The 21,517-nt window shown below is 56.1% G+C and overlaps 2 protein-coding genes across 2 annotated transcripts; both read left to right on the top strand.

The window, feature by feature from the left end:
- The first annotated feature begins 2,694 nt into the window (after nucleotides 1-2,694).
- On the top strand, nucleotides 2,695-3,867 carry FOXE3 (forkhead box E3). Its single transcript, XM_005440401.4, has one exon. It carries the CDS (start codon nucleotides 2,695-2,697, stop codon nucleotides 3,865-3,867), a length of 1,173 nt encoding a protein of 390 aa, XP_005440458.4.
- A 15,462-nt stretch (nucleotides 3,868-19,329) lies between these two features.
- On the top strand, nucleotides 19,330-21,073 carry FOXD2 (forkhead box D2). The gene is given in 4 exon segments (XM_055724906.1): nucleotides 19,330-19,919; nucleotides 19,921-20,371; nucleotides 20,374-20,417; nucleotides 20,419-21,073. Coding segments are annotated over 4 exon segments (1,332 nt in total). The 5' UTR covers nucleotides 19,330-19,571; the 3' UTR covers nucleotides 20,908-21,073.
- The last annotated feature ends 444 nt before the right edge of the window (nucleotides 21,074-21,517 follow it).

Raw genomic sequence — 21,517 nt, forward strand, 5'->3', positions numbered from 1 at the left:
AGATCTGGGCTGGGAAGAGCACCATGAGTGATAAAGCATATGTGAGAATCTGCGTCTGTTTTGGCTTTCCCTTTCTGATAGTAAAACACAGTTTGTTTCCTGCCTGTGAGCTCCTGCCTGCCTCTGTCCTGCTGTTTTATCCGTCTGTCAAAACTAGTTTGACATCTGTGAAGCTGAAAATAATTTGAATGGTCCCATCAGCTTTAAAGTAACTACTCACCAGCTGGAGCCTCAGCCAGCCCACAGCCTGAGATGGAGTCAGGGTTTCTCCCACTGTGTGTAAAATGACATGAGACCAGGGTCTTGGGCTATAAACACTTCGTGCAGTCAGGTCTTCGTACCCTGTTGTGCAGATGAGATGTCTCTTCCTTTGCTAAATGTGATCCCAGGTGCAGGCAGCTCCAGACCCAGCCATACTGCTGAGTTTCCATTTCCAACTCCTTTTCCGATGTTTAGACTAGTAAAAAAAGGAGAGAGCAAGTGATAGGCAAGGGCTGTTGGTATGATTGAATGAGAAAAGCTGTTCCTCCTTCACACCCCATAATCCTTTTCCCTCCCAAACCTGTTCGTGCTAGATCAGAATACTTTAAAATCCGTGCATTGACATGAAAATCTCACTAGCTAATGTCTGCAGAGTTGAAGGTTTCCATCTCCCCCAGGGATTTTCTTTTGCATTCTGGAGTGATCTTTGGTAACACCCTTCATGGGCGTCTGTCGTGCTGCACTCTCCAGTGGCTGGAAAAGTCAGATCAGATCCTCTGACTGAAATTAATTGGCCATATTCTGATACTTCTGATTTAAGTCAATGCCTGCTCTGGGAGAAATATGAATCCTCCATTGTTTTCTCCTCAGTTCTCCCAAGGTGAATGAATGGTTCCAGTCATGCCCTTGATTTCTCTTTCCTCCCTGAAGATCTGTGTCTTCTGTGGCAAAAGGCACCTTTCTCTAAGGCTGCATTTCACCCATTCTCACCTGCTCTCTGTCCTCCAGCCAGCATCTACGCTCTTCTTGTTATCCTCATATCCTCATTTGGGAGAAGGGAAACTGAGGCGGCTTACTCCAGCAGCAGCTGGTCTGTGGCAGACCAGGCACTGTTAGACCCACGATTCCCTGCCTGAGCCCTGGAGAATAGAAGAAGGGACACAAATATCTTCAGGAAAGATAAAGCAAGAACAAAACTACATGCAAACACAAGCAGGAGAATGAGCGATGGTGAGAAATAACCCGATCCATTAATATAAAACCACTAGGAAATGTTTAAATGAAAGGGCTGAAGAATCTTTTCCAAAAGGCTGGGTGGTTTTTCAGTTTAAAAAGGAAGGGAGGAGGAGGATACAGCCTGGTCAAGATCATTTGCCTCCATGGAAAAAGACTTGTGTCCTGCTCCACTGTTGGAGATGCTTTCAATCCGCTTAAAAGTTGAAGGCTGCGATTTTTACTCCATGCTGGACATACGGAGGGGTCTGCCACTGTGTTAAATGGTGTAGACATTTCCAGCTGTCTTCTCAGGACATAAGACATGTAACTACAGTGATCTGGCTGTAAAAGCCCTCCCAGCTTATCCAGCCCACCCTTATGCAGTGGCTCCCTTACCTGTGCCGGGCTGGGCTCTCCCTAGGTGAGCATCTGGCTTAGAGGTGATGCTCAGCAGCAGTGGGTGAGGATGGTGTGAAAGCCCCGTTTCTTTGGTGCCAACAAAGCAGCCAGCAGCCCCCCAGCACTGGTGTGGGCATGTGACATGGATGGGGGGCTGCGGTTCCACCCAGCCGACCTGGAGCGCAGGATGACATCTGGACAGGTTTTCCCTGAAACCTGGCAGGGCTTTCTAAATCCGGTGCCTTCCTTCAGCTTCAGCCATGGGCTCAGTCCCTCTGCAGCGATACAGAGACCCCCGCTTCCCCCCAGATGCCACCCCTCGCCCACCCTGCAGCGGGTACCAGCAGGCAGCCTCGAGCTCTGCTCAGCATTTTCCTTTCCCTCAGGGCAAAAGAAGAAAAAACTTTTCCCAGGATTTCCTTAGCCAGAAGATCTCACCGGGCTGCGCAGTAACTAACCCCAGAGGCTAGGTTTTCAGGAGAAACGCCCGGCTTTGCCGCCGCTGCGTCTGGGGCCGCTTGTGAGCGCTTTTTCCAGGGGAAAAAAGCCAACGAAATGCAGCCGAGGGGGGGTCCCGGCGGGAGGTTACCTGTGCTGCTGCTGGGGCCGGCTGCGGCACCAAAGCCGCCCCGGTCCGGCCGCCGGGGCTCGTTTTGTTCGGTTTCTCTCCCGGGAGGAAACACCAGCTCAAGAGCAAGCCGGGCCCGCGGGGAAGGGCCGGCAGCGGAGCCGGCCGCCGCGCTGGCACCCGGGACCCCCGGGGGAGGGACCGCTCGGGGGCATGGCTGCGGAATGGAGCCCTGGGCAGAGGCTGGGGGATTTAGCGTGGGAGACAGGACCCCTCCCCAGGGGCCTTCCCCCTCCCGCCGGGGGAGAGGGGCTGGGGCGGGCTGGGCCCCGCACGCCCCTCCGGGGGGGCGGCCGCCCTATATATTGCAAAGCGGCTCGGGACCGAGCTCCCCATCGCCGGGAGCTGCGGCGGCGCCTGCCCCCCTCCCCTTCCCCTCCCTCTCCCCCCTTCCCCTCCCCTCCGGGGGGGTCTTTCTCCCGCCGCCCCCCCGCCCCATCCTCCGAGGAGGAGGAAGGCGAGGGCTGTATATGAACGCGGCCGGCTTCCCCTGCCTGCGAGGCATGTGCACGCTGCCGGCGCCCAGCCCCGCTGCCGCGGCCAGCCCCGGCTCCCCCGGGCCACCCCGGGGGTCTCCGCCCGCCGGCCAGGCGCCGCCGGTGAAGCCGGAGCCGCGGGGCGGTGGGGGCAGCCCCCCTCCCCCGCCGCCGCCCCCCGAGGAGCCGCCGCCCCCCGCCGGGGGCCGCCGGAGGAAGCGGCCGGTGCAGCGGGGCAAACCCCCCTACTCCTACATCGCCCTCATCGCCATGGCCATCGCCAACGCGGCCGAGAGGAAGCTCACCTTGGGGGGCATCTACAAGTTCATCACCGAGCGCTTCCCCTTCTACCGGGAGAACCCCAAGAAGTGGCAGAACAGCATCCGCCACAACCTCACCCTCAACGACTGCTTCGTCAAGATCCCCCGGGAGCCCGGCCATCCCGGCAAGGGCAACTACTGGACGCTGGACCCGGCCGCAGAGGACATGTTCGACAACGGGAGCTTCCTGCGCCGGAGGAAGCGCTTCAAGCGCACCGACATCACCACCTACCCCGGCTACATGCAAAACTCCAGCGCCTTCACGCCCCCGCCCGCCGGCCGCCCCGCAGCACCAACAGCACCCTACCCCAATGCCCTCTGCTCGCCTGGTTATGGCCCCCAGCTTTCCAGCACCGTCTTCCACCCCTATGCAGCTGGGGCAGCACCGCCAACACAGCATCCCAGGATGTTCAGCATCGACAGCCTCATCAGCGGGCAGCAGGCCCTGCAGCCCTCGCCGCCCGCTGAGCTGGGCCACCCATCGCTGGGCTTGCCTGGGGCCGAGCTGGCTCCCTCCTGCTCCGCTGGTAGCTCCGAGCCTCCCTGCTTCCAGGCGCAGCCCGTAAGCCCTGGCTTGCTGGGCCGAGCTGGCCCCAACACCCTGGCTTACCCCTACGCCACCTCACCCCCGCACCTGCCCGTGGCACAGGGCAGCTACTCACCCGGCAGCCCACAGCTCTACGGGGCTCCCAACAGACTGGCCCTGCCGGCCATGCGGCCCCCTGCCTGCGCTGAGCACGGTGAGCAGCTCCTGGGGCTCTCCACATCACCCCTCGGCCAGTTTGGCTCCAGCAATGCCTACATGAGGCAGCCCAATTTCCCCGCCGGCCTGGAGCGGTACATGTGATGGGGCCAGGGGGGCTTGGCTGGACACCCCCAGGCTCCCATGAACATTTATGGACACACGGACTTCTCCCCGCTGTGGGAATTGACTGGGGTGGTGTCGGGGGTCCCCGGCCTCTGGCTGTGTTCAGACACACACCTGCGGGGTGACCTAACTCCTCTCTTTCTCAGCTTATTTTTAACTGGAGGCAAGGTTAGCTATTTTCTGCTCCATCCTCTCCTGGAGAAGGTGCTCTCTGGCTGCATCTGCCTGGCAGGGCTTGCTGCACCTGGGGTATGTCCATTCCACACAGCCCGACCCCAGGGATGCCCTCTGTGGCAGGGCATCCCCCACGGGGTGAGGCGGTGCACAACCAGGAGATGGGTATGTGGTGTAACATGCAGGAATTGTCTCACAAATGAGCTTTCTCCTCTCTTCCCTGGGTGCCTTCTATGTAACTGGAATGAAAGTTATCAAAAAAACTCCAACAACAAACGCTAAACCAATTCACTGGATTTTAAAAGAATATTTAAGATGTTTATCATTTCCTTCCCCTGTAGGAAAAAAAACTCCAACCACCCTGCCTACTTCTTTTTACTATTTTTAAAAATAACTTTTATTGTTAGAAAGGACTTTTTTAAAATAAAGCTTTTCCTTCCAACATGTGCAGTGCTGCTGTTCCTCTGGCTCTGGCCAGACCTTGGCGAGAAGAAATTATCAGTCTTGTAACTGGTGGGAGACAGACTTGTGTTGCTGTGTGACACTGCCATGTCTTACATTTTTAGTGACACTTTCTAAAGCTGTCTATTTTATTAAGTTTTTTTAAAAAGTGAATGGTAACTAACCAATGCTGACCTATGCAAAGCTGAAATAAGCTCTCCATCACCTGCAAGGTTTGTCCACACAGCTCTTACTAGACTAGAAGGTTTCCATTTGCACAGCAGGGAATGTGTCTTCTCTTCTCGGAATCCCTTGCAGGTGAAATTCAGATTTAGCACATCAGATTAGGAAATCGTAGCTTTTCTTTCTAGCAACAAAATCCATTAAAATTCCATCCTGTTCACTGGCCAGGCTGCTGCTCTTTATTTACAGGACTGCCAGCCAGAGCGTCTCACCAGGTCTGAAGGCAGAATTCCCCAGCCCCGGATTTAGCTTTTAATTTAAACATCCTCCAGGTAAAAGTGACAAGATAGGATTTCTCTCCTGTTTTTTGAGTGTGTCCTCTGAAGCAGAGCAGTTTCTCCTAGTTCCTGTTGCACCTTTCCTCTGCTTAAGGAAGAGTTGGATGTCAGTTGAGATTTGGTGCAAAACTGAGCATCTCATTCCCCAGCTGCTGGTCATAACCAAAAGCTGGGTATAAGGCAGGTACCCAAGGAGTCAGCTTTTGCCCACAGCTTGGGAGCTTGTGGCTTTTCATTCTTTCATCCTGTGTGCTCCATAGAAACTGAGAGTGGGGTTGGTATGAGAGGGGAGGGAAGAAAATGCTTCTTTCCTCTTGGCCTCCTTAAAATCGGGGCTTTATCTATCTCTAAAAACTGGCCTAGCTCTGGTCTGCTGCCTTTGCTGAGCTGCTGGGCTTTGAGCATCCTTTCTGGTCCCTCCAGCTTCAGATTTTCAGCTTTCACACTAGTCCCAGCAGCAGCTTCTGTGCTTTTCCCTTAGCGATAGCCCTGCTCAGAAAGGACATTGTGAAAAAACTTATGCTTTAAAATGCTCTGGCTCTCTACAGAAGATACCTATAGGCAGAGATCTTCTAACTAAAGTTTGCAAAGTGCCATTCCTGTCTGTAATATACTGTCTGCATAGATGAACTGGGGGGATGCTGAAATAATTACTTGCAAGGACAGTCGGTAGAAAGGATGCTTGTCACAGCTTTCAGTCATTCCCAGGACCTGACCCTGTAATGTTTTGTAAGCAAAAGCACTTTTCAAGGCTTGCCTAAGTATCCAGGGGGTCAGAGCCAGAGATGCACCAAAAACTCTGGGTCTGCCACCTTCCCTCCAGCATCAGTGGGTGCCAGGCTGGGACTCTGCTGGGTTTGCACCATGAGCAGGAGGGTTGCTGAGGTAGGGAAGAACCAAGTCCCGGAATGAAAGGAAAACAGCGTTGGGTGGAGGAGGTGGGCAGGAGATGCTGTGGTTCTGCCTGGGTGGGATGCACCAGGAAGAGGTGGCTGAGCCAGGACATCTCAGACTAGGCTGAGCCTGCTCCTCCCCAGCCACCCTGGAGCCCTGCAGGAGCTGGGAGCCAGAACTTGAAAGGGCTTTCCAAGTTCCTGGTGTTTCTGGGTGTTAACTCAAGTGCTGGTGGAGCCAGTGGGGCTTGGGGTGTCTGAAGGGCTGGGCTGTGGCTTGCTCCTGTCCCCCAGCCACCTATGCCCTCCTGTCACGGGGCTCTCTGGAAAGCAGCACCCAACTCCAGATGTCTGGGTGGGGGGCAGCTGCAGGAGACCCAGCCCTTGTGTCTGTGTAAGAGGTAGGTCTCTTCAGCCAAGGGGCTCTGTCATGAAGCAAGAGTCACCAAAGTGGAATGGATCCCTGAAAACCTGGCTCGGAGAGAGCGGGCAACCCCATCCTGGTGTGTCGGGACAAATCCTGGTGTGCAGTGTTTTGTTGCACGCCCTCCCAGGGCCCTGTATCTCCCTGTCTGCCAGACAGCCCCAGCCCAGAGCCCTCTGCAAGCAGCGATAAACCACCCTCACCACCGGCCTCACGCTGCCAAGCAAGCTGGAAAGCATGGGGAACAGTCCCCTTTTCTTCTTTTTTCTCTAGATAATAATCCTCACACATATAAACCTCTGGCAACTTCTATTGTGATTGTCATTAAAGTAATGCCTTAAGAGTGTCTTCTTGGTTAACTTAATGTATCGCAACCAGGCTTTTAAGATTTCATTTCAAAGCTTTGTTTACAGTTAGGGTGAATCTAGCAAATGAGTAGGATTAAAATGTCATGTAAAGGATGAACCTTGCTGGGACAGAGTAGTTTTAAGCTTTGTAAAGTTTATACCTGAGCCCTTCATCTGTTTTAGTGTCTTTTGGATGTCCCTGTTTAGTGAATAAGAGGGATTTGAATGAAACAGGAGTAATTATCACCCAGATTTCAGTTGTGAAACCAAGTCTCCTTTGAAATCCTCCCTTCTTTATTTAGGGAGTTTAGGGAATATTAAGTAATGACAGTCATAACTATCTCAATCTTGGTCACACAAAAGCCAGGGGCAGAACTTTCTTTGCTCTCTGAGGCTGTGGAATGAACATCATCCTTCAGGGTGATGGCAAGGGGTGCTCTGGACATCCCACGGTGGGGAGAGCCCAGTCTCAAACCCGTGAAAGGCAGAGGGGGCTGGACTTAATCCTGAGCACCAAAGAGATATGGGTGGTGATCTGGCCTATCGCCAAGACGGTCTGACTGCTCCGGGAATGGTCCTTTGCAAATCAGACTGAATTCAGATCGCTCAGGCTGCACGTTCAGAAACAAATAACCAAAATGAACTGCCACCTTGGAAAAGATGCTTATTTTTCTCTGGGAAATAGTGGCTGCCCAGGGAGGACCAACCAAGCTGCCACTTTTGTCTGCATATGACAGCGTTTTGCATGTTTTGTGCTTGTCCCACCTCTGTGCTTCTTCCCCAACAGGTTAAAACAAGCTGTAAGAAATGCTCTTTCCAGCTGATATTCCCAAGCTATAAATAGTGTTTTCCATTGTGGTGCAAACAAACATAGCATTAGCTGAAATTTTAGCCAAAGTACATTTCCTGAAGAACTTGTCAGTCCCTCTGGTAGTGTTAGATTTTGCCTGGATGCTGCCAGCTGCCTACTGGCAGTCCCAGCGTTGGAAATCTTACACCATAACCAGCTTTTATTCTACACAGTGCTTTGCTCTTTGCAAAGCTTGAAGGCTTGAAGACAGTCAGTGGTGTCTTTCTGAGGTCAAGATTGAGTCAGTAAAGTCAGCTGGCAATGGGGAGGTGGGCAGTGGGTACAGTGGGACCAGCTGAGATTGGCTTTGCCACCTGATAGTGAATTTTTTAAAAAATTAGCATCTGGGAGTCAGCACTGCCCAAGCTCTGAGCTACATCTCAGGGTGTCGGGGCTCTGTCACCACCCCAGCTACGTTATATTTGGGTCCTTTATATTGGGATCCTTCATATTCGGGCAGGAGCAGGTGATGGAGCCGCCGTGTTTGAACGGAGCCAAGCAACGCTGCCCTGCCCTCCGGCACTTCACCCCCCGGGTGTAACGCCCCGCGGGGGGGGCCAGGGCGCGGTGGCCGGGGGTGACAGCTGGGGTGACAGCTGCCGTGCTCAGGCCAACACTGACCTCCAGTGGATAGCCCTGGGAAGCCGCTCCCGGCCCCCGCCACGGGCCCGGGGACCCGGCGGGGCTCACACCGCAGCATCCCGGCCGCCGGGGGCAGGACGTGGCGCAGGCGTGGGGACCGGCCGAGATGCCAACAGCGTCAGGCTCGTTCAGGGAGGGTCGGTATTAAACACAGTGGGCTGGATGCAACCCTCAGGCTGCAAAATTCCTAAAACGCCAGTTACTGGCTGTGGGAAGATTTCGGAGAGGATTTCTCTGGCTATACCCTCTTTTACCCTTTTCCTAAGCATCTGCTGCAGACCATCGCTGAGGACAAGATGCAGGGCTGATGGTGCTCCTGTCCCCCTGCAGCTCTTCTCCCTAGAGTGAAAACAGGGAATCAAGTGGAAGCACAGCAAGAATCTGGGCCCTTGATCAAAGCGGGGGGCGGGGCGCGGACAGGCAGACAGAGACAGACCGATGGTGAGCCTTGTTGGCAGCCTGACTGTGTTTGAAAGGTGCTGTGAGGTGTACGTGAATGGCAGAGCTGGGAGCTGGCCTGACTTACAGCACCTAAGAAGCAAGGCTGTGGTTAGGCAGCAAAGTGGCAGAGGCTGAGCATTGGCAGCGTAACAGCTCTTGGGAGAGCATCCAAGGTCCATTCATTTAATGGTTTTTGTAGTGGGACTGCTGAAGTGGTTACACTGCAACAGTTGGGTTTATGCATGCATTGAATCAGCTGTGCCATCCAATGCCAACAAGCAGCCCTGGCTCATGGCATCTCAGGGTGCTGCACGCAGGAAGGATGTACCTCATCCACTTACGTACATGCTTGGGAAAAGTTCGTTTTCCATTTGTGTTGGCTCTGCTGAGTCAAAGGAAGATCCACATCTGCAGAGAATGGGCCCAGCTGCCTCAGACATTTTGGATGCTTTCCATCTGTACCACACACATCTCTACTCTGTTTTAAAACTCCTTCGGCTAACTGAGTGTGGGGAGCCAAACCCAGCCTGTAGATCCATTTTCAGGAGTCTTCAAGTGTCCTAACCTGGCTGGAGAAAATGGATCTCAAAAAGCACAGAACTGTCTAAACACACTGTCGCTGGCCATCCTGGGTTTTTGCCCAGCAGATCTTCAGCAGAGGACTTAATTCACCACTGCAGGTCAGGCCAACTCAGGTCTTGGTTACATCCTTTTCAGATGTTCTGTGCTTGAAAGGCAAGAGACTGGGTAATGCTAGGGGGGCTCTGCTGTGCCACATTATTTTTGGTTTCAAAAAGATGCTTAGATGGAGCTGTAACTTCTCTGAGCGTCCCTTCCAGTACTTGTCCACAAAAGAAATGTGTTTGCTGCTGGGAAAACAGGAGGCTGCTGAACTGATCTCATTATTTGGAGTCTTTACGCTCAAGAAAGCACGAGTTTTGCCATTCCAAAGGCACGATTAGGGAACGTTTCCCTGCCAGACCCCAAACACGTCCCAGCACAGCTGCGGGTTCCCTGCATTGTACAGAGATGACAAAACTGGCCCTTTGGCTAAGATGCTCCCTCCAAGTCACCGTGGAAGTGACAGTATGGTTTTGCCTCCTGCACTGTAGCCAGCACCCACGAGGTGGCAGCCAGGTGACACCCTGACCAAGGCCCTGCAGCCCGCCCTCAGCTCTGCCGCCCAGACCCCACCAGCCGCAGACCTTCTCCAAGCAACATTTACTCCTCGCTGGTTACTTATTGTTAGGTTTTCCACAGTGTTGGTTTAAGCGCGTATCCATCGTCCCCCAGCTCGAAGCCCTTTCTTTCCAGGCTGTCTGCTGCTTGGATTCTCCCCGAGCTGATGCTCACCCTCTAAGTATAATTGCAATACAAAGTAGTTTCAGAATAGCATGCAATAGTGGCTAATTATTTGGAACAATTATACATAACAAAGACAGAGCCAAGCAGCAAGAGGGCTTAATTGTCTGGCCAAGCATGAAATAGCACAGGATTATCGCTAACAGGGGGAGGGGAGGCAACAGAAGAGAATTGCCCCACAGAATAGGCAAGAATCCAGGCTGCTCGGGAAGGCAAAGTTTATTGAAGAACTTGAAAATTCCCCTTTGAAGCATCTTCTGAGATGCCAGAGAAGACATGAAAAGGATAATGACCCAGAATATGGGCTTAAGGCACAAATCCCCGCTCTGACAGACTCCAGGCCTACAGACGCTTAAGCACATGCTTAAATTTTAAGCACATGAATAGTCCCCTTTGACGGCTCACGTGCTTAGAATTAAGCTCAGGCATAAGTGTTTGTAGGATCGGAGCCCAGATTTTTATTACAGCTAGGCTCTTCTTGGTAATGACAGGAAATAAGAGACCTATAAAGCACACAGACTCCTTGGGTGATGCCACGAAGCCTTTCACTCCATGTGAGTGGCAAGCGCCTGCGATGAGCTACAGGGATATCTGTGCCTTCCCTCCCTGCCATGGAGCAGGGGGAACAACAACCGCGTGGATGGTGAGAGCAGCATCTCCGAGACATGGGTTAGGAGTCAGGCCCCACAGGTGTTGGGGAGAAGAAGGTGAGGAGGGTGCAAAATGGAAATAAGATCACTGATAAAAACAAAAAGGTGCTGCGGGTGTTGCTGGGTTCAGCCTTGCCTGGGAGCACCAAATAGGAGCACCCTGGAGGGGTTCTGAAATGGTGAGAAAAGCAGGAATAATCTTCATTTTAAAAAAGCGAAGAAAAGATTAAAAAAAGTCCTGCAGAATATGAGCAAATCAATGCAATAGCAGCTCCTCTCCAAATGTTCTTTGCTTAAGCATGCACCTGCTTTTTCTGTAGAATAAGGTTTCTCTCATGTGAGATCTTCCCTGCTCTTTCTCCATCTCTGAAGTTTTTCCTTTTGCAAGCCTTCCTGTTTTTACAAGGCAGCTACCTGCTGGGCAGTAGCACTTGTCCCTCTGCTTGGACCTAGACCACTGTTTTTCAATTATCTTTAGGGCTGAAGGAGTTTGTTTTTATTAGTGGGACAACAGTCTTGTGTTGGTGACTGCAAGTGTGCTATTTACTGGTAGCGGTAAAAAGAGAAAAAGTGGAAGGTGTGGGATACAGATCCTGAGGGTTTCAGTGGGCTGACTCTGACTACAGGAGGGTACGAGACTTACGGTACCTGCTGTCCCACATGCTCCCACATCGCATGTCCCAGACTTACAACCATGCCTAGAAGTTTGGATGAGGGTGCCCATGATAGCAGCAGTGTATGAGAGCAGTCCAGCCTGGGAAGTCAGCCAGGAAGGGAAGTTTTCCTTAGAAAAAATGAGTGGACATGTGGATCTGCCCCACAGGAGGCCAGACCCCCAGCCCCACTGCTGGGCTCTACTCTGCACATCCGTATCAGCTCCACAGGGGTTCTTCAGGGCTGTGCTCCACAGGGTGGGAGCTGCTGGTGGAGAAGGTGACCCTGCCACTGCCTCTGTTCATGCACCTGGGCCCTCACCTATGGCTCGGGCAGTGGCACCCATAGGTCCAGGACTGCTGCTAGCAGCACTCAAGGGCATTTCACGATATATACAGCCTTCTTATCCTGCAATATGTGCAGCCTCCTTACCTTTCCCAGAGACAGACATGGTAGAGACCATGGGCTATGGAAACACCTACACTGTCTTCTTCTCCTTTATACCCAACCACAGCATCCGTACCAGGGTGGGGGCTGGGCAGTTGACATCACCTATGGGAAAGGGACAGGTCAGCATGTGCCAGCACGGGCTAGGATGGCCCTGAAGCACTTGGGACCTTCGCAAGCTGCCCCAGTGCCTTGGTGCGTCACTGGCCTGTGACATGCCTGTGCAGCAGCCCAGAGCAGCAGGGCACAGACAGAGGATTTTCTCTGAAGCCAGAGGTTAATTATGCTTTATTGGATAATTTTCAGCTGCCGGGCCTGGCAGTGAAGGGGATTTCCTCTAGATGGCATGCTTATCTCTGCACTGGGATGGAAGCCCACCCATCTGCTTCCCCCGCAGGACCCCAGCAATGTATTTTCAGGGAGCAGATAACTAATTCAAATACCTCACAATCTCTTATAACATAATTTTAATGCTCAACATGTAGACTATATAAAAGCCTGGAAAGTGGTAATAAGAAAAAGGCATTTCATAATGGGCATCGGTGGGATCGAGTTAGCTGGGTGATGCTGAGTATCCATCCTGCAGAAATCAGGTTTTTCCAAGTAACATAAAGCCAGATGTGAAACACCAGCCTTTCCTCCAGCAGTCTTTGGTGTTGTTTCTTCCATCTGAGTGATGCAGCTTCCTCTTCCCAGCAAGAATAAGCAGAGGCTCACCTGCAGTAAGTGAAAGAAGGGGGGATGTGTGTGTACGTGAAGCTTCAACACCCCTAGAGTGGCTGGATTAATTTTAATCTGTGTGTTGATAGGCTTTCCCTCTCTTGCATCTGTGAAGCTTGGGGCAGCGGTTTCTTCTGGTGATTTAAAGAAAGGGGCAGGAGAAGTTCACACTGGTCAGGAGATGCTGAGGACGGGTTTCTCGTGTGTCCCTTTTACCTGCTGCTCACTGCAGAGCACCTATTTTATAGAGAATGGTCCCTTGCAGGCACACTGATGCTGGCACAAAGTCGGCCTGGGATGTCCCAGAGCTGTGTACCCCAGTGTGCAAAGCAGGGACTAACTTTGGGTCCTGAACCTGAAGGAAGGATCTGCTGGGGTGTGGAGGTGCTGGAGCTGGGCTGGGGGGTGAAGCTGTGACCTGGTGGAGATGCAGTGGAGGAAGCGGCAGCCACAGCTGTACACGTGCAGGGCAGCAGCTGAGATTCACCCACCCATGCAGATTGAGCTCCAGACTATGTGATGCCTGGTTTGCCATTTTTTCTACCTGCCTGTTCTTCGCTAGATAAACAGGACAGGGTTAAGGGTTAAGGCTCTGCCCCTGCTTCTCTGCATGCATGCATGCACCTCCCTCCCCATATTTTGGATTGCAAACTTTTTCCCTCTGTTTATTCAGCTCCTTACCAAGATGGGAACAGAGAAAAGGAGCCCAGTGCTGTATTCCTGTGCAGTAGCAACATCCCAGTCTCCAGCTGACTGAAGCATAGTCTTATTTGATGACAAGATGCAAAGCATATCTATGAACCTGTTTGCAAGGCAGATCTGTAGGTATCAGCATGTATGTGCAGGGCTGATTTTTCACAAGGATACAGCAGATTCACCCCAACCTGATGCCCAGCTGGAGATCACTGGATACTTACAGATGCAAAGACTGCTATCCCCAGGCATTTACCGCATGCAGAAAAAAATTAAAAGGAGTAAACCACTTTTTGTCCCGGTCAAGCTGTGTTGCAGTAATTTTCCACCTTCTCTGTAATTTTCTCCTTTGAAGGCCCTCTCTCTGTATTGCTTCTGGCCCCCAAGCTGAGGGTCCTCAGCTGGCATTTCTGGTGAGGTGGGCACTCAGGCTGCTGAACAGCTGAATGCAGAGAACTGACCAGCAGGGAATTCCCGGGCACATTTGGCATGAGCAGAAGCTAATATGGAAAACCTGGACTTGGAAACCTCATCACAAGTTCCTACGTCCTCGTGAATCTGGCCATTTATTTAGGTTCTTGCACTGGTACACCCGCTTCTGGAAAATCTGATTCCTTCCCACATAGATCTTCCCCCCCCCCCCAAAAAAAAAAAAAAATCTTCTCTTTTATTTTCAGGGGATTCAGGGAAGAATGAAGTGATTTAGCAGGCTTGTTTTCACAGGGATATTTTTCCTTGTGTGGTAGGCACAGTTACCAGGCTGTTCTATACACATTGCCATGTGCCAGAGCGTAATTGCCTTCCACATGCATCGGCCTTTGGCTAATGTGTTTTTTATGGCAACCAGGAGAGCTGGCTTTGGTGAGTCTCAAAAGTGCACCTGGTGGTTTATGGCTCCAAATCACTGTGTTCCTCTAAGCCATGTAAGTGTGTGTGTGTGCGCGCGTATCCATCTCTTTTCATGTCAGACTGCTGAAGAACAGGATGAAAAAAAAAGCTTATACTGAGCCAGAGTTAATCAGTTGAGTGTTAAGCTGTGTATGAGCTTGCCTGGTGGGCTTCAAATTCATGTGGGATGGGATCAGTTATGAATAGAGAGCAGCAGTCAAAGGTTTTGAACTGCCAGTCCAAAACCAAGGTCCTAAAGTCAGATGACAGCACCTAAATAAATGCGTGGGTATGGGGGGGGGGGGGGGGAGAGAAGCTTCCCATTTGTCTGAAGAGCAGGGAAGACAGGGAGACTTGTTCTCCAGAGGTTCATGGGGGTTCAGCCCTGCATATGGGGTGCCTGAGAAAAGCCTCCCTTGAAATCCAGGCCTTTTTTGGTGTGGATTTGGAGACACCTGCAATTGAAAATGCAAGTCAACAGACGAGCTGTCCAACATCTGAGTGCTGTGGGGATGGATACAGGCACTTGGCTCCAGTGGTTTCCAAACTGGGAATTCCATGCATCTCCCACTGTCTGGCATCACCATTCCCACTTACCTCCCTGCACTGGGATCTCTTGGTGTGCAGGCTGCAAACTGATCTTTGCAAGCTGGGAGCTGGCGCTACGGGGCTGGAAAAAAGGTTGAACTGCAGGGAGCAGTGAAGGTCTGAGCCTTGGATATGGAAAGGAGAGAAATAATATCAAAGGAAATCACATAAGTGGAAAAAAGAGCCCCCTGGGGCAGCCCAGGCAGCAGCAGGTCTGTCTTGTTCATGTTTTCAGAGAAGTTAGAGGTCAGCCAAGCTTGATAACGAGGTAATACAGAAAAATCCATCACTGAGCCTTGGGGGACATGTCGATGCAGTTCTCATAAGAATAAACGAATTTAGATGCTGCCTGGCAAAGGAAACAAGAACGATTATGTATCGCAAAACCAACAGATCATCTGGAAGGATCTGGGAGCAACGTGGGCGGGGCTGGAGCTGAACCCCCCGCACTGCCCAAGGCAGCGCAGGGAAATGCTGCAGGGCCCGATGCGGGCTTTGCCCCCGGTAAACCCCAGCGCCGGGGGATGCTCCGGCCAGGACCACCTCCCTTAGGCGAGGACATGGTCAGTGCCACGGCAGAAGCAGCGATCGCACCCCGCGGTGCTCCGGGGTTGGTGTCCCCGCCCTCTCCTGCACCCCCCCAAATAATGGCAGATAGCGGTCTCGGCAGACAAGCGGGGGAATGAGCTTTTCCCGGTGGAAAAAAAATAATGCCTGGTGGTTGTTGCCGTTTGGCAGCTTGCAGGGGCTCCCACCCGCTCCCACGGAGCTGCCCGGGCGGGGGCACCGGGAGACCCGGGGGGGGGGAAACCTCGGCCGGGGATCCACCTGCTAAAGCCATTTGCAGGGCATCAAAACGCCGACCCAACACCCCTGGACCAAACGCCTCATCAAGGCAGGCAGGACAGACAAAGTCAGTTTAAAGGAGGAGGAAAAAAAAAAAAATCCTGATCTGTTGATGGCCTTCTCCCCCCTCCGCCCCTAATTTTGACACTTTTTGGAGACTCTTCCCCACCCCGCCAGCTCTCAGCCCCTCGCACGTTTGATACCGGAATTGAACGTGAAATGTAAAGCAGAGTCGGGTTAAAACGGGAGATGGGAAGGGAGGCTGCTTGTAAGGGAATGCTTCAGAGAGGAGAGCAGAAAAATTTTAAATCCGCCCAAGGAAAAATGCTTCCCTCCTAGCCCTGCACGCCTGGGAACAGTGGGACGATGACAAGGCAATCTTTTCGGATAGATCGATAGAGTTTCTCTTTCGGGAGACCGCATCAGTTCTCACCCCGGCGCACAAACCCGGGATCATAACTCAGCGCTCGCTCCGCGCGTGGCTGCCGGCAGCACGTCGGTGCGCACACGCGTGCGGGACCCCACCGCCGGGTTTGTTTCACTTCAGGGTTTCCCTTTTCTAAATCATTTCTGGACGGGTGTAGTTGAGGTACTTTTTCTCGTTTTGATTTGTTTCTGCAGCCGGTCGTGCATGGCCAAGCCGAGGCTAATACTGGCTGGGCGCACAGGAGCCGCTCGTAGATGCAGGGACAGGGACTCACTCACTGTTGTTTCCTTTTGGGTCGTTCCCGACTTAAACGGGGACGGTATTTTGCCTTGCACGAGGCAGGAACCGTGTCGATGGTGGCTGATCGGGACACTATGTTTCTCGAGCTGCGGCGGCTCTGGATGCGCGATGCTGAAGGGGGAGGTCCGGGCGGAGCGGGACGAGGCACCAGCCGCATCCCATCAACAGCCAGGCGCCTCAGATCGACCCTTCTCGCCTCCTCCCTCCACATTTCCGGGCTCGTCGGGGGTCCCGATGCCCACGAGTACAGCGGCCAACGGCTCCACCGGAGCCCCCGTTGCCGGGACTTCTCCGGCGGGCTGCCCGCCCTTCCAGGCAGGGGGAGAGCCGGCAGCCGGGGCCGGGGCCGGGGCCGGGGGGGGGTCCGGGCAGCAGACACCCACATCTGTTTCACTTGGAGCCGTACGGGATCAGCCTCCAGGCAGGGCGATAGGGAGGCAGCCGTCCTGCGGCCGGGCTCCGCGGGGGCGCGGAGGGGCGCGGAGCATCCCCCGGCCGTGCCCGTTGCCCTCGGCCGCTCGCAGCGCGGCACTTGGCTGCCCCCCTGCCCTCCCCTTCGCCGCCCTGCACAGGCACAAGGCGCAGCTCCCGGCCGTTCCTCGCTGCCATGAAATGCACCAAGTGGAAATTCAATCGCCCCGTTGTGTGTGTGGTCGAAATCTCTGGCAGCTGCTTCGGAATTTTTTATGACACTTTCGTTTATGTAGGGGAGGCATAACTATTATTTTACTTAATAAAAATGGAAAGCGGCTCGGGTCTTTCCCCTCCCCGCTCTCTTCCATTTGTTCTTCCCATCGCCTTTCCGCGGGGCTGATGAACGGAGAGTTTAAACAAAGTCGGTAGGAAAGATGCGGCGTCTCCGAAGCATTTATCCGTGTTAGCTAATATTATATATGAAAAAAAATAGAAAAATATATGAATATAAATATATATAGCAGAATATATATATACACACATATGAGAGGGAGGTAAGCGTTATGTGTTGCAAACGCAGGTTATTGGCATCGGAGGAGTATAAAAGTGAAAGGGCTCAGGAAAGCTCCCCCAGCCCTGACACACGCCCGCGGGATAGACTTCCCACCTTCCCGAACAACCCTCAGCATGTCTATTTTTCCCCCTCATGTCGAGAAATCCTCCCCGATCGCAGCGTTGGCGGCGAGGAAGGAGGATGCGACCGAACCCGCGCAGAGGCTCCGGCTCCGTGACAGCCGCTTCAGCCGCAGACGCGCAGGCGAAGCGCCGTCCGCTCCTGCCCGCTCCTGCCCGTTCCTGCCCGCTTCTCGGGGTCCCCCCGAGCTCGGCGAGCCTGTGCACCGAGTCGTTAGGGCTTGAGTAATTGTGACCGGCATTTGGAAGCGGGGCCGCGCAGCTGTTTGGCCCGGCTCCCCGGTATTAGTGCTGGAGATTTTATCACCAAATGCTCGCACCTGTTAACGGCAGCGACTGGCAATTCATCACCGCGGATTCTCACACTGCTGAACGCTGCCCTGGTGTGTGTGTGTGGGGGGGGGGGGTGGGTGGTGGTGGAGGGTAGATCTCCCCCTGGCATCCCCTTGGAGGAAACCTTCCCCTTCCTCCCTCCCCAAGCATCCTCCCCCGGGAAAGAGGCTATCTGCAGAGCCTCTAACAGGAAAAAAAAACCCCACCCGTGCGAGTGTGGCTCGGCGTGTCCGCGGCAGGCACAGGGACAACCGGCTGCCACAGCCACCCACGGGGCGTGGGGCTGGCGGCTGCAGCCGTGGCCGTGTCCCCCGTCCTGCGCCGGGGTGGCCGTCCCGGCCTTGCCCTGGGAAGGGGCAGCCGCAGGCGGGGCAGCGGGCTCTGCCACCCGCGGGGACACCGCCGTGGCTCCGGGGGGCCTGGGGTGCTTCTGGTTACAGGGAAATCCTCCCGCTTCGGCTGCAGCCAGCGGCAAGGTGGGTGCCCGCTGCCCAGCATCTCCTCCCTGCCAGCCGTCGGGGGATGCTGCACCTCGAGGGGACCAATGGCAAGAGAGCGGTGGACAGCAGGGACCGAGGCCGGAGGAGGTTCCCTGTCCCAGAGGGTGCTCGGGGCCTGGCCGGGCTGCGGGTGGGCCACATCAGAAAGTGGTACCCGGCCGGGCCAGCCCCGTTGGGCGGGTATGTGGGACTCGGGTGCTGTCCTAGCACCCTGCGGACACGCGTAGCCTTCGCTTTGGTTATTTCTCGCGTGGGGGGAGGCTTGCCAGAGCGTTGTTCCTCGCCTCCCGCACCTGCCGGGCGGCAGCATCCTTTCCGCGGGTGCGGGCCCGCGGGAGCCCTCGGGGGAGGTGAGTTTCCAGGCAGGGTGCTCCGGGCTCGGTGACGTGTCGGTGACGTGAGTGCGTGGAGAAGGGGAGCGGGGATTCCCAGATTCACACGACCCCTCAAGGGTGCCAAGGGCTAGGCCCTGGCGGAGTGAGGGTCCCCGCCGGCGAGGGCGGCAGCTCAGCCCCTAGCCCCGGGGTGCGCAGCCCCCAGGGGGGGGAGACAGGACCCTCCGCGGCCCCCGGGCAGAGAGAGGCGGTCGTCGCATCCCGCAGGAATTGGGCTCTTCGAGCCACCGGCACCGCGGGACGCTTGGGGCGGAGGAGGGGTGTTATCCAGCGCTGCCGCCCCCTCCCGCAGCAACGGGCTCCAGGCGTAGCCGGGGGCATCCGAGCGCCGGGGGAGCGGGCAGCGCCTTTCCTCGAAAGCATCCCCGCCGGGGGCGGGGGCCGCGTCCCCGGGGACCCGGGCCGGGCCGAGTAGCCCCTCGCCGTGCCCCGCGGGGGCTGCGGCGGGCGCCACGTGATGCCGGGGCGGCCGTATAAAGGCCTGGGGAGCGCTGGCAGGAGGCGCAGAGTGGGAGCGTTTCCACCGGGTCCCAGCTCGGGGGGGGTGGGGAGGGGGGAGCCGCCTTCCCAACTTCTGCCCTCCCCCCTCCCTCTTCCCCCGCCCCTCCCTCCCCCTCCCTCCCTCCCTCCCTCCCTCCCTCTCTCCCCCCAGCCCAGCCAAGGAGCCGCCGCACCCCCCGCTATATTTTTTTCCTCCCCCCCGTTTTTTTCCCCCCCTTTTCTCTCTCTCTCCTTTTATTATCATTATTACTATTATTTATTATCGCTTCTTGCAAGCTCCCTGCCCAGCCTCCGGGCGTCCCGTCCCTCCGCCCCCGCCCCGCGCCCCCTCCGCCGCCCCTCCCTCCGCAGCCACCACCCCGCAGTCCCGCCGCGGCCCCGCCAGCAGCGGCGGCGGCGAGCGGGGCGCGGAGCGGCGGCGCCGGGGCGCGGAGTCCCAGCGGCGGCCGCAGCCCTCCGGCACGGCCCCGGGCCCATCCCGGGAGCCGCCGCTAGGTGGGGGGGGGGAGCCCGGCCCCGGCCGCCCCGGCCGCACAACAATGACTTTGGGCAGCAGCGGCGGCGGCGGCTGCGGGATCATGTCCGAGCGCTCCCCGGAGGAAGAGCCGCTCTCCGAGGTGGAGGACGCGGATATCGACGTGGTGGGCCCGCCCCAGGATGGGGGCAAGTACAGCGAGGACGAGGAGGAGGAGGACGACGACGAGGAGGACGAGGAGGACGGCGGCGATCCGTTGGGGCTCGCCCTGCGGCGGAGCGGGGCCGCCAAGGCGCGCATGGGGGGGTCCCCGGAGCGGCTCTCCCCCGCCGGCGGCTCGGAGCCGGCGTGCGCCCGCGGCGCCGCGCCCGGGGAGAAGGCGCCCGCGGGCGGCGGCGGCGGCGGCGGCGCGGGGGGGGAAGAACCCGCTGGTGAAGCCGCCCTACTCCTACATCGCCCTCATCACCATGGCCATCCTACAGAGCCCCAAGAAGCGGCTGACGCTGAGCGAGATCTGCGAGTTCATCAGCGGGCGCTTCCCCTACTACCGGGAGAAGTTCCCCGCCTGGCAGAACAGCATCCGCCACAACCTCTCCCTCAACGACTGCTTCGTCAAGATCCCCCGGGAGCCCGGCAACCCGGGCAAGGGCAACTACTGGACGCTGGACCCCGAGTCCGCCGACATGTTCGACAACGGGAGCTTCCTGCGCCGGAGGAAGCGCTTCAAGCGGCAGCAGCAGCTGCACCCGCCGCACCCCGAGCTGCTGCTGCGGGCCGGGGCCACCGACCCCGCCGCCTTCCTGCCCGGCTTCGCCTACGGACCCTACGGCTACAACTACGGCCTGCAGCTCCAGGGCTACCCCCCCCACCACCACCACCACCACCCCGGCGGCGGAGGCGGCGGCGCCGCGGGTGCCTTCCCCTTCCCGGCGCCGCACTGCCCGTTACCGGCTCCGCCGCCTCCCGCCGCCGCCTCCGTCTTCTCCGCCGCCTCGGGGCTGCCCTCCTTCCTGGGCGGTGAGCTGAACTGCAGGAAGTCCTTCTACCACCCCCAGCTGAGCCCCACCGCCCTGCCCGCCGCCCTCCTCCAGACCCTCAAGCCGGACCCCACGCCCGCCGGCGGCGGCGGCGGCAGCACCAACCACCCCTCCCGGCCCTCTTTTTCCATAGACAACATCATCGGGGGGGCCGTGCCCCCGCCGCCCAGCACCAACCCCAGCGCCGCGCCCGCCGCGCCCTACCCCGCCGGCCAGGCGGGCCCCCCGGCGCAGGTCCTGGCCGTGCTCAGCCCCGCCTTGGCCCCGGCACAGCCCCAGGTCAGCCTGGCACACGAGCCGCTCCTGCAGCCGGCCCAGAACTTTTCCAGTAAAATCACAACTCTGAGCAGCTGTCATTTTTAAAGTGTGCTGGGGGGGGGGGGGGGGGGGGGGGGAGAGTCGCGAAGCAAACGGCCCCTTCCCAGCTCTCCCCCCTCCTCCGAAACTGCTCCCCTTCCCTCTCCCCGTCCCCCCATCACCTCCTGTTGTGTCTTAAGGTAGGAAATATTTCCTCTCTCTCTTCTTTTTTTTTCTTCTTAATTTTTACTTTATTTCCAGGCTCTGTGGCATCCAGATCTGTTTGCTCGGGAGAAAAAAAAAATAAATCGGAAGGGCGGGAGGGGGGAAAGAATAACACGAATTCATCCCGCAAGGGCCAAAGCGTATTTATAAAGTGGCCGTAACAGAAGCTGGGACCTGGGCTGGTTGAACACGCAACGTCTTGCGGGGGGTGAGGGGCGGGGGGGGGGGAGTTAAGAAAGGAACAGTCTTAGGGTCGGAAATGTTTCCTTTGAGAGGTGCGGGTTTTCCGCCGGGGTCCTCCAAATCGCCTTGGGAAGTGACCAGGGGAGCTGCAGCCCCCCCGGTCGCAGCGAGCCCTTTTGCGTCCCTGCAAATCTCTCTCCCGGGCGCTTTTACCATGTGTGTCTGTCTCTCCCTTGCTCTCAAAGAAAATGTTTTAACGGTTCGATCT

This window comes from Falco cherrug, chromosome 12, assembly GCF_023634085.1.
Source record: "Falco cherrug isolate bFalChe1 chromosome 12, bFalChe1.pri, whole genome shotgun sequence".
NCBI classification, from domain to species: domain Eukaryota; kingdom Metazoa; phylum Chordata; class Aves; order Falconiformes; family Falconidae; genus Falco; species Falco cherrug.

What these genes read in the sequence shown, in the direction of transcription:
- FOXE3 (XM_005440401.4), top strand. Translation starts at nt 2,695, where the DNA reads ATGAACGCGGCCGGCTTCCCCTGCCTGCGAGGCATGTGCACGCTGCCG.